This window comes from Passer domesticus, chromosome 7 (genome assembly GCF_036417665.1).
Source record: "Passer domesticus isolate bPasDom1 chromosome 7, bPasDom1.hap1, whole genome shotgun sequence".
Taxonomy (NCBI): Eukaryota; Metazoa; Chordata; class Aves; order Passeriformes; family Passeridae; genus Passer; species Passer domesticus.
The window spans coordinates 43,353,081-43,365,758 of NC_087480.1; the positions used below are offsets into that span (position 1 = coordinate 43,353,081).

General features: G+C 40.3%; 1 protein-coding gene across 7 annotated transcripts in view; it reads left to right on the plus strand.

The window, feature by feature from the left end:
- COL11A1 (collagen type XI alpha 1 chain) overlaps positions 1–4,702 on the plus strand; it is a 129,873-nt gene extending 125,171 nt beyond the window's left edge. For all 7 annotated transcript variants that reach the window (XM_064428025.1, XM_064428026.1, XM_064428020.1 and 4 more), the window contains 3 exons: positions 324–392; positions 1,059–1,292; positions 2,957–4,702. In XM_064428025.1, coding sequence (XP_064284095.1) covers positions 324–392; positions 1,059–1,292; positions 2,957–3,103 — 450 coding nt within the window. In that variant the 3' untranslated portion in view covers positions 3,104–4,702. The remainder of the gene's footprint in view (positions 1–323; positions 393–1,058; positions 1,293–2,956) is intronic.
- Positions 4,703–12,678: the final 7,976 nt, after the last annotated feature.

The following is a 12,678-nucleotide window of genomic DNA, read 5'->3' on the forward strand; positions in this document are numbered from 1 at the left end:
GAGATCTATTAGCATCCACACTGGTGAAACTCATTTAGATACTTCACAGCAACAATTTATACCAGCAGCTTACCTGGCTCTTAACAGATTACAACCATCTCCCTCAAACAGAACTAATGCTCTCCTGGATTCCATTTGAAGTCACTAATTTGAAGGCATTCTCTACAAGAAAAGCATTCTATTTCAGACCTTTAAAGTGGCTGAGATTTCAGGAAGAACCATTCTGTATTATCTGGTGTGGTATTTGTCCCAAGTAATGTAAAACCTTCATATCTGTCAGAATATGTTTGTAAAACTTCTGTCTCTGCTGTTTGACCACACAGGTTAGAATCTCATCGTGGCCAAAGGAGAACCCAGGATCTTGGTTTAGTGAATTTAAGCGAGGCAAACTTGTAAGTTGTCACTGGATTGTAACTGTATTCACAAATCAGGTCCATGTTTCCAGCAATCAGCAGATCACAGGGAATTTTATACGTATTTACATAATGAAAAGACCCCCAGCCCTTTTGCCCTAAATATCACAGCAGCTATGTGGTCTCTTGGCCCTGGACAGCAGAAGCCTGGTGTGTACTGTCCCACAGTGATCCCAGTGGTCACCTGCACAGCTGGTGCTGAGCATCTGGCCTCTATCCAACACACCTCACCACCAAACCTTGGGAAAGCAGCTGGAGCACAGATCCCCCACCCCAGTCTATGTTACTGGAAATATACTGGGTATGCAGAGGCAAGGCTGCAAGCTGACTAACTTTATGATTAACTAAAAACAGATTACCAAACAGGCTCTGCTGCTTTACACTATAAGGTAGGAGTAATTCTCTCTTTCCCAGTAGAACAAAGCTGAGATATGTAATTCTTCATCCTAAGTACACTGCTACATCATGAAAATCTATTTACTGAGTCATAGCTGTATTGACCTTCAAAACTTCATAAAATGTTATGTGTTGGTTGATATTTTTATTAAGGGCACTTATATGATTCTCTTTTGTCAACAATAATTTTGGTTTACATTGTACCAAAGAAAACAGATAAATATTCATCTAACTTTTTATATTTTCCAGCTTTCCTATTTGGATGTTGAAGGCAATTCCATTAATATGGTCCAAATGACATTCCTTAAACTACTGAGTGCCTCTGCCAGACAAAATTTCACTTACAACTGTCACCAGTCTGTAGCCTGGCACGATGCACCCTCTGACAGCTATGACAAAGCACTAAGGTTCTTAGGATCCAATGATGAAGAAATGTCTTATGACAACAATCCTTACATCAAAGCTCTCCATGATGGCTGTGCAGTAAGTAGAGCTTCAAAGAGTCTTTACAAAACCAACCTGTCATTTAAAGTAGAAATCAAACAAATCTATTTTTTCACAGCTTTCTTCTGAGAAAAGCTTTGTAAACACTTCACTTGTCATATACTGATTTTTTGTAGATTTTTAACCACATTACACTAGTGCCATATTCAATTTTCACCTATGTACCAAAAAAGATATAACCACAAGCCAAGCAGCAGAAATTGAACAAACTTGGAATGGATGCAGGCTGTCAGCACCACTATGCTGAAAGCAGACTATCTGCTACTGTGTATGAGCACAGTATAAGGAAAGAGCAGAAGCAAAAAAGATGAGAGGAGGCAGCCTATAAGCAGAATATATTGATACTAAAAATCAAAGTATACACAAATAGAATAATTATTGAATACAGGAAAAACATGTATCACATAAGTCCTCTGTATGTACCCAAACATAGTGAATTAATTTAATAGTTTGATATGTGACTTTGTATTTCCTTTTCTTGTTTTGTGTATTCAAAGCCAGGTGAAGTTTGTGGATTTTACTTTTCAGAAACCTCCTTTAGCTAAAAATCCCCAGAGGTGTCCAAGCATACATCAGGTCTCTGAGTACTCCTCTTTCAGGGTCTCTGTGGGCATAGCAACTGTTACCACTTCTCAGAAATAGAACAGTCTCTATTGAACGCTTTGAAACAAAGACATCAAAAGAACAAGTGACAATTGAAGCCTCATTAATTATTTTGGGGGTTGATATAGCAGCATTCTGAAGGCAGTTTCTGAGGAGTCAGAGATACAAAATTAGAGACCTAAAAGTGCCAGGATATACACCTGAGGCAGAGATGCAGCTCAGGAGGTGCACAGGACCTCCCCTCCGCAGTGTGACTCTAATACACAACTGCTCCATGTCAGCCTTTCTGTGTGCCTTGCATTTCCATTTCACTTTTGTTATCCACAGAGGGTAAATGTAGAGCTCCAGAGAGAGCAACTGTCACTAAACTGGGAACACTCAGGTCTGTCAGCTTGGATGCTCATCTGAACTCCAAGACCCTGGTACAGCTGAAAGGGGTCTCAGCAGATATAAGAGACCATCTAAATGAAGTGCAGTGCTGATAAGTGATGAGATGACAGGGCTGAGTGATACACAGAGGAGCCTTCTTCAGGCAGCAAGGGTGTGCCTTCACAGCTGGCTTCGAAGTGCAGCAGTCCTGTCAGAATACTACTTTCTTCACAGCTGCTGTAATGGTTTGTGAGCCAGTTACAGTATTTCTTCTTAGAAGTGGGTCATCTCTGTTTCAGAACTAATTTGTGATTTTTTTCCGCAGGAAATAAGTGTACACCTGTGACAATATTATTGTTCATTAAATAATATAGACATGAACTATAGAATTCTCTTAAAAACATGGACTATCTTAGATTATTTTTCTTTTGTAGGCCTGCTTTAGAAAGTAAAAAACCCTATGGTCCATCTTCCAACTAAAATCAGAGCATTCCATATAACATTTTTAGAATTAAATCATAAGAAAATATAAGATTTAGGATTTGCAACATCTGGTGCATGACAGGGCAATCATTTCAAAATTCTACATTTCAGATATAAAATATGAAGATCTACAGCATGTTAAATGCTCAGAGGTATAACAGTTTGGGTTTTCTTCTCTTTTTTAACAGTCAAGAAAGGGCTATGCAAAGACGGTTCTGGAAATCAACACGCCGAAAATAGACCAAGTGCCCATAGTCGATGTGATGATCAATGACTTTGGTGATCAGAACCAGAAGTTTGGATTTGAGGTTGGTCCTGTCTGCTTCCTTGGTTAAGCTTAAGACAAAATCAGATCAACACAAATGTTGCACTTTGGTGCTACCAACCCACTTCATGCCACATGCAAGTTTTGAATAAGGATGGCATAGAAAATGTCTTGCTGTGTATGTATGTCTTACCTAGAAAGTAATCGTTGCCCTTGTAGGGCCAGAATCACATGACTTAAACTTATTTTGCAAAGATGCTGTGGCACAGACAGACAACGTAGGGCTCAATTCAGGAACACCCCCCTTGGATTCCTCTGGTGCTGTAAAAAAACCAACGACAATGGTGCTCCTTCCATTACAACAAAGAGGTGTTTAGAAAGTGTTTAATATAAACTGTAATTATTCTATGTACAGTACTATACTGTGATTTCTCTGTCCACTTCCAAAACTTGCATGTGTCTCTGAATTGCATCTGGCTCTTATTTTACAATTACAAACTACATTGTCAATGCTGTGTATGTATTCTGAAAAAAATAAAACTGTAATTGCCAGTGAAGCCAATTCCATTTCTGATTAATAATAAAATCCCTTTGTATATATTGTTGTTGAAGAGCTTTGTTATTTGAAGTCGCCAGTAAAATTAAGGTGGCAAAACTGGAAGAGCTTGAGCAGCACACTCAAACAACTCCTTTCTGCTGATATAACTCTGTGGCAATGAATTTAGATGATGAAATAAAAGCACTTTCAAAGGTGCTGTGTTCCATGGTGCTATACCTCAGACTTTTTACTTTCTACTCTAATTCCATAATTTCATAAGATAACTGTATATACCTAAAGTAAACAAGTTTATATTTCTAGGTGGGGAAAACATGTAAGGAAAAAAACCAAACTTCTGTGTTAGAGAACTGTTTAAAATCTGTGAAATAAATTAGTCATATAGCTTTCCTTTATTTTTAATCTCATCTGGATTTGTTTCCATTGTACTTAGTTGAGCAACATAATATAAAAACTGGATTTGAAACAGTTATTTATGGATTTTGCAGTGTTTACCTAGATGTTTATGTAAGCAATGATGGATGTTTGCTTCCTGAACTGGATACTAAAGGTTTCACAGAATAGTCTATACAATATTTGCCCGTCCCATTAATATGAATTATTTTTCTTCCTGTTACTCCACCTGAAGGCCAGAGATGCAATATGTCTAGGTCATGTGATTCTACACAGTTGCTAAGCAACACAAGAGGGACTGCTTCCTAAAGAGCTGTCTTTGACCCAAACTCTTACAATTCACTGTTCAAAGCTCACTAAAAAAATGTGATGGTTTGGCCTTCCCTCTGAACATTTTATTCAGGTAGTTGGAAGTAGAAATTACATTTTAGCTTTACAACACAAATCCTTTTGTAATTATTTTTCATAATATATGTAAGACTTGAAAAGAAATGTTTGTTTCTATTTCTTATAAATTGTTAAATTAAATAGTACTAGTTTCTGCTGGCTCGTTTCCAACTGGTATTTTCTTATGCACGTTTATACATGTAAAAGTGAGATTCCAAAAGTCAACTTCTTGCTGTTCATATTTTCTTTTATTTTTGAACCAAAGTTTGTAACTGTCACCTCAAAGAGGGAAATACAAATTTTATTAATAAAATCAAGTCTTGTTTATCTGGATTGGTCATTCTCTTGTTTCAATGTCCAAAATGCACCCACTGTCATTACTGTAACTTGATTCTGCTTCCAGACCATCCAGGCTTGAAAAATGGGATGTTGCTACATGTCCTAGCAAGCACTGGGAAGAGAAGTGTTAACAGAGAAGGTGCTGATCTGGCCATTGGCAGTAGGCAGCAGGGATAAGTTCACATGTGGCTGATATGGATTTATAGCTCCAGCAGTCCAGATAATACCATCAAACACAAGACAGGAGCCTGATACTCCTTCCCCAGCCACTCACAACCTACAGTGACTGTCCATTCCTCAGTCTTGTGCTTGTCCTTGTAGGACTCCATTGGGTAGGCAAATGACTCTATTTATTAACAGGAAATGGAAGACAAGAATGAGACCAAGACTTGGAAAGTAGTGGAACACAAAATGCCCAGCACCTTCCATCTGGTTCCATCTGTGGAATCAGAACCAGCGATGGGTCCAATGACATGACACATGCCCCCTTCTCCAAAGAACCTTCTCTCTTTTTAATCTGCTATTTGTTTGTCATTAACTCTGGCAATGTCTAAGATGTGAGAGCAGCTGCAATAAGTTTGGCAGAGAAGCAGCCACTTTTTCCTGCTTAGGGGGCTGGGCCAAGTTAGGAGCTGACCTGTTAAAGCCTATCTAAAAGAAACCTCCTTGTTGAGTGCTTTACGGTAAAAAATAAAGATGGTTGTGGTTTGGCAGAGTCAGGATTAGTCTGCAGCAGATTGTTGTTTCTAAGAATGTAATGATGTATTTAAGCAGCCAAATGAAAGAGGATCTTCTCCAGAATTAGTCCAAGCATCTTGCCAAGGTTTGTGTCAGCAACATCACAAAGGAGGAAATGAACTTGAGTCTTCTACTCTTTTCAGCAAGGGCCCATCTGGTTTATTCTTTAATATTTCTTTAGGCCTTAACCACTTACCTTACTATTTATCCTTGTCATGAAAGCATCTCACCATTGCTTGTTATCTAACTTCTCTTTGTCCATTGTCTTTTTCAATCTGCTGTTCTTGTTCTCTCCAAATTTCAGATTAAAGGAGGGATAATGCCATTATATATACCTGCCTTCCAGCAAAATTAGGCTCTTGTTTTTCCCTTGAAAGAAGTCTCTTATTAGCAGTGCTTAAAACCCAAACAAGCAAAAGGGGAATTCAGAACAGAAAGAAGTTTCACATTAAAACTCACATATTGGTCTTCCTATGAAAAAAGCTTCAGATTCTATAGTCAAATTCTAATAGCCATAAAAACACAAAACCTCCGATTCATGATGCAGTATTATAAAATCCATAGAAACAAATCAAACCTCCAAACCTATGCAAGCCAAATTCCTCTCTTAACCAAACCCAAAATAAAAAAATGATCTTATTCTTCAAACCCTAAATTAAAGACCTGTGTAATCACAAAAATACTTGAATTGTTATAGGACACATGGATTTTACATCTAGAAACAGAACTTGGATGTTCTGTGATCTTAAGGGTTCACCCTACCTAAAGCAGACTCAGCAATTTGTTTTGAAAGTTTGCTTCAAGATGCTCTGAACAGAAAGCCATCCTGGAGATGGTTTCTTCACTGCAAAGACAGATTGTGGTTGTGTTGCATGGAAATGAAATAACTCAGCACATGGCAAACCAAGCCCAAAAAATACTCCAGAATGAGGCAATGTTCTGCCCAGAATTACACGGACATACAAGAGAGATTTAAATGACAAGCTATGAGTAGAGTGGCAGAAATTGTTCTGTGTGCATGAGTGGAGTTTCTTTGCCTCTCTCTCTCTCTCACCCTGGATAGGGCAGTATCAACTCACCATGTCTGGCACATCTCTTGGAAAACTTCATAAAATTCAATGAAGATACTTTTTTCCAGTCCAAGTGAGAGCCATTATGGCTAACATCAACAGTCACCTTGTGACACAAAAAGCTACAAAGCTTCCAAAAATAAGAACCGTGAGCTCCTTAAGATTCTTCCCCTTGGGAACAGCTTTGTTAATTTTAAAATTCAGCTTCACATGCTAATAGCTGGAAGGAAAAGCCTTAATAGCCACTGGTTTTCTATTGCAAACACACTCATTTTTCTGTGAAAGAACATCTTCTATTGTAGATGCACCAAAAAAAAGAAAATTACAAAGACAGGATATTAAATGTCATGTCTATTATATTTACCTGGAAACGTGTCTTATTTGTGTTCCTTTTGAAAGCACATAAATTATCAGAGCTCATTGTTAGTTCAGTGAAAAGCAATGCCAAGATTATTGCCAAGGAATAGATTGCTCTAAAGCTATTTATACATTTTGTTTTCAATAAAAACATGAAAGATTAATACAGTGAGGAAGGCTGCAAGCTTACAGATATTCCAACGCTCTGCTCCAGCCAAAATTGGTCTTGTTTCTTTCTCAGCTCTGTGAATGAAGGCTCTGTTCTAATGAGCAAGGATGCAGCCAAAGCCCACAATGGACACATTTTGTCTAGGTTCTCCAGGGAGCTTTGGCAGACCTTGACTTGTTTCCAATATCTCAAGGGGGCAAGAAGTGATCTCCATCAAAACACACCTATTTTCACTAAGACAGACAAGAATTGTTAAAAAACTCAGCAGTGGGACTGGGATCTAAGTGCCTCCTCTGCTCCCTATTATAATCTAAGAAATTGGGTTTTTTAACATCAAAAAGGCAACGTAGCTAAATCTTACTGAAGCATGAAAGAACTCCAGCTTGCAATGTGATTAAAATGTGGATGAAAATTAAAAATTCAGTCCATGGAATAAGATGCTGGACAGAAACCAAATTAATACTCTTATAGCCCCAGAAGTTCTCTAAACTGGATCTTCTGTTGTGTTTTCAATGGTTAATTAAAAGAACCTTTCTGAGTTCACAGGAGTGGGACAAGGCTGCCCAGAGCCCAAAAGTCATCTTAATAATCAGGAATGAACACAGGAGCCTCACACTCATGTCCCCTCTCACCTGAAATATTTCACAGCCAGAGATCTTGCATATGGCCTTAGCCCCTGTGGGCTGCAGCAGTGCAAGGCCAGTGAATCGTGGTCTCAGAGGCCCAGCCTGAAAGCTCTGAAGTTCCCCAGCACAAGTAAAAAGTAAACATAGCTGCAGCAGAGCCATAAAGCTGACTTGTTAAATTAAAAATGTCAACTAAATGAGGAGACTCAGGATGTGACTAACAGAATAAAAACATTACATTGTAATTGTTGTTTCTGAAATGGAAACACTGATTTCTTCTTTGTTAGTTTACTCAGAATGCCCATACAAGTCAGCCAGGGTTTTCATGGAGTTGCTGCTTGACTTCTAGAGCAGGTCCTCCTCATTACAGCAGGAAAGTATATTAAGTGCATGAGAGGTGGAAAGATTTAGAATGAAGTAGTTTTTATAGACAAAAGCTTTTTTTTCTGTCAAATATTAACTGGGGAAAAAAAAAGTAAGGTTTTATATCCTATCCTTACAGTCTCTTGAGCCTGGGCCTTTGTTTTGTTATAATATAATCTCAGTGGCAGCTCAGGTGAGAAAGTAGCTGTGCTTTGTGGTCCTGGTACTCAAATCAGCTCACAAAATAACATAGCACAATGTCAGGGCTCAGGTTCTGGAAAATGCATAAAAAGATAATCTTCCTAACGTTCGCTATTCCGTAACTTTCTGATTTGGATGTATGGGGATCATTTATCCCTTTGTCATTCCTCTTAAGGATTTTGGAAATATCCACTTTGCTCTAAGCCTGCAGAGTTTTTCAGTGCACAGATATTAAGATCAAAGTTGTTTACTGTCAGAAAGAGCCAAAAATTGAATTTTAATTTGTGAAAACTTTCCACAGCACTCCAAATTCTGAATAGAACAAAGAACATTTCACCTTTCAACTTCTCCCCCTTTTTTAATTGTGATGTTTCCATTTGAAATAATGAGATGTTTTTGTCCATTGAAACTCATTGAAAGTATTTGATTGCTAGGAGGAAGTCCATTGGTACCCTCACCGGGATTGTTTTCCCATGTGCTGGAAGACAAGAGCTGAGTACAATACTAACAGTGGAATAAAGACACCTCTAGAAGAGAAAGGCATAATAAAATAGTTCTCAATGTATAACAGAAAGGAGGAAAATGTAGTAGGGGAGAAAAAGAGGAAATAAGAAAGCAGGGGGGAAATACATGGGAAAAGAATTATAGGAGAACTTGCTTCCCTCAACACAGGGCAGAAGGGTGAGAAATCCTTATGGGCAGTCTGGGAGCATCCCATGTGATTGCTGGTACTGCAGGGCTCAGGTTTGTTTCCCACAGTCAATGCAAAGGCAGGGTGCACTGGCCCCACAGTTAGCAGGCAGCAGCAAAACTGGTTTATACAAAACACACCTGAAGAGCAGCAAAGATTACAAGCCTGTGTGGGAAACACCTGCAGCACTGCCTGGAGCCACATCCCCGTGCCTCGCTCTCCCTCCCCTCCCTTCCCACACTCACCTCTCTCAGACACTCCTGACAGTGCCTTGGCTGCAGGATCTCTATTCTTGTGGAGCAGCCACATTTTGCTGGGGCACTGGAAAGCACGGGAGATCTGAAAAGGAGGATGAGAGAACTTTTCAGGTGAAGAGAGAATGGATGATGGGAGAGGGTGAGCAGGCTCAGAAATCAATATACACCCATACTAACATACTGCCAGACTCATAAAATATAAAGCCTGTCTGGACCACCCAGATTAGGAACAGGCAATTTCTGTGTCATTTTCCTACCATGGAGAATTACAGAGACCTGGCAGCACTGATGGCTGTCTCTGAAAGGAAACTCAGATAAAAACAATGGGGAGATCAGCTCACACTGCTGATCCTTTGAAACAACTCTCTGCACTTTAAAATTGACCTATTTCATTTTCTGAACACACTGACCTCAAACCAAAGCCACAATATTTTGAGGAACCACATTTGAACTAGCATGACATCTTCCCACAAAAATATTCCTGAAAAAGCAATAAAAAATTTAAAATGGACAGTCTGAATGAACTGAGGATACCTGAAAATATGCCTGATTAAATTATTCTTACTATTTCAATGCATTATGCAGTTTTTCATGTGTGCATTCATTTCTCATATTTTGCATAATCTTTGTGATGACTGTATGCAAAGTGTACCATGTAGAAACAGCAGTGAGCCAATATGATTATTCATTAAACTTAATGAGAAGGTTAGAATTATCTACTATAAAACTAAGATGAAAGCAAAATCACAAATTTAAAAGCTAAGGGCTGAAACATATGCAAGTACAGTTAGTTAATACTCCCTTAACATGCAGAACAATAAATACATCATATAGACATACAGCAAATTTGGATGCATGTTACCCAAGTGTAACTCAGCTGTGATGGTGTATGAAATGATACATTTAACTCTAATCAGACACTCAGAGGAAGCAAAACCACAAAGTACTTAAGGGCTGTCTTGCAACACTGAAATATTTCTGATAGCCAAATAGCATTCTGCCCTTTTGTGTTTAAACACAATGAAGGAAGACAGAGTTTGATGTGTGTCTCCAGAGCTCTGTAAATAAATGCAGGGTGACTCCTACACACAGAGGTCAGGGCTGTAACAACACAGCAAAAACCAGAAAAGGATGAAGCCCAGGGCCTGCGCACAATGCACCTGCGACAAAGGAGAGTTACAGAGGCAGGTGACAAAGTCCAGCAGAAGGATCATAAAAGCATCGGGCATCCTGAGTTCAGGAGGATTCACAAGGATCATCGAAGTCCAGCTCTCTGCAGGCCCACCAAGAATCACACCATCTCCCTGAGAGCACTGTCCAAGCACTTGATGAACTGTGCCAAGCTTGCTGCAGTGACCCTGGGGAGCCTGTTCCAGTGCCCAAACTCCCTCTGGGGGAAAAACCTTTACCTTTGCTTAATATCCAACCTGAGCCTCTTCTCAGCTCCACATGAGTTACCTGAGTCCCACTAGTGGTCACCAGAGAGAGATATCAGTGCCTGCCCCTCCATTTCTGCCTGTGAGGAAGTTGTGGACTGCTCTGAGGTCTCACTGGTGTCTCCTCCACACTTACTAAGCCAAGTGACCTCAGCTGCTCCTCATATGGCTTCCCCTCAAGGCCCATCACTGTCTTGGTAGCTCTTCAATAGGTTTAAGTCTTTCTTCTATTGTAGCACCCAAAACTGCACTCAAGGTGATACTTTACAGTTTAGTACTCTAAAGCCCTTCTTTAAGAGGGGACTTTAAGGATGCTTTTAGATGTTTGTTCTGACCAAAACTCCTGGCAGAGGCCTGGGTTTGGCACTCCCAAGCAGCCTGTGGGCCCAGCCTGAGGGGGGCTGTGCTCTGGTTCCAAAGCTCACATGGTGACTTTAAGCCCGTGTGTGTCAAAAGATACACACCTCCACTTACCCCTAGATGAAACCCAACTTTATCTTTTTGGCAGGAATTTTCCTCCCCTCAATTCTCATTTCTCCTAAAAGCATCATATTAAAAATGTACCACTCCCAGTACCCAAAGAGTTATATGCATGTGAAAGAGGTAAATTCACATTCAATTGTTACCTCTTCAAAGGCTATATTATTAAGGTTAAAAAAAAACCCCAACAAAATCTCAAACCCCATCAAATAGAAATGTTGCCCTCTCCTGCTCCAAACCTCTGAGTGCTGGTGCTCCTGCCCATGGTGCTCACAGGGCACTCTGACCTTTCTCCCTGTCATGCCATGAAAATGCTTCCCATGAGTTAGCACCACTCTGGGGTCATCCTCTCCAAAGCTTGATGTCTGCAACCTGAGGTGAGAGGCCTTTGCAGAGTGAAGAAATAAAAAGGGTTTGTTTTCTTTGCCCAGGTGTTTCTGTGGTAGAATGGGCTAAAAACCTCAGTAGCTGTGAGAATTTGAACAGCAGGCATGCAAAGGCAATATTTAAGCAACTCTATAAATGAGATAGGGATGTGTGTCATTGGGTTTGAAGCACTATCTAAAGAGGTTTTATGCTGAAAACACTTCTGTTGAGACATGAGTCACATTAAGCAGCTTTGCGGCAGACAGGGTAGCTCCTCTTTCATGCAATCTCTCTCTCTGAAAGCTTTGATTGAGAACTAAGCCACATTAAGGGTTTAGTGGTTGAGCCTGGAAGCTTCCTTCAGTAAACTCCTTCCTGAATTAATTGCTGCTGAAGCTCATCACCCATAATAATGTTTTCAGAATCTTTCCCCTATTATCTTTCTCTGTCAGGTTAAATTCATCTTTTTGATGTGACACACATTGAACACTGCAAAAGAGAACAAAAGTTTCACTACTCAATAGGGAGAAGCAGCACAGTGTTATTAGTGCCCACAGGTCTGCTTTTGCACTTGGTGAAATACGAAGGACATTTCAGCAGAATTTTAAAGATAAACAGTTGAAAAGAAAGAATTCCCTTGTCCACAGTCCATCACCTTTAAGGACCATGGCAAGGATTCTTCTACATTCACAGCTTTAGGATGTTTCTATGCAACATGTACAAGTGAGAGACCTGCACCAGTCTTACACATAGACAGGCATTAAATAATCAGTTGTGGTTTAGGCTGGGCTCTCTTCCCTTGGTTCTCCTTAGCTGTGAATTGTCTTAGGCTGAAGGTATCTGTCGTGGTTTGGCCGGAAATGTGTTTCTAGAAAAGTCTAAGTCCGGCCAATCAGTGGCCAAATTCAAAATTGGCATTTGATGTGGCCACTAAGGGTCTGGATACGCCTCTGAGAACACACGGGGGTTAAAAGCAGGAGATTCCCAGAGAACTTCCTCTTTGGGAATCCGGGGTGGGTGAGTAAGGTCCGACCTCTCCCCTGCCCAGCTGTGTCTGGGTGGGGGAGGCCATGACAGGGAGGAGGCCGGGAGCCCCAAAAGGTGCAGAGGTGGAGGAGAACATGCAGGGGTTGATGAGATTTGAGATGTCTGGGCAGCCCCCCCCCCCCCCCCCCGGAGAGAGGGACAGAGATTGTGCTGGCGGCTCAGCCGGCCA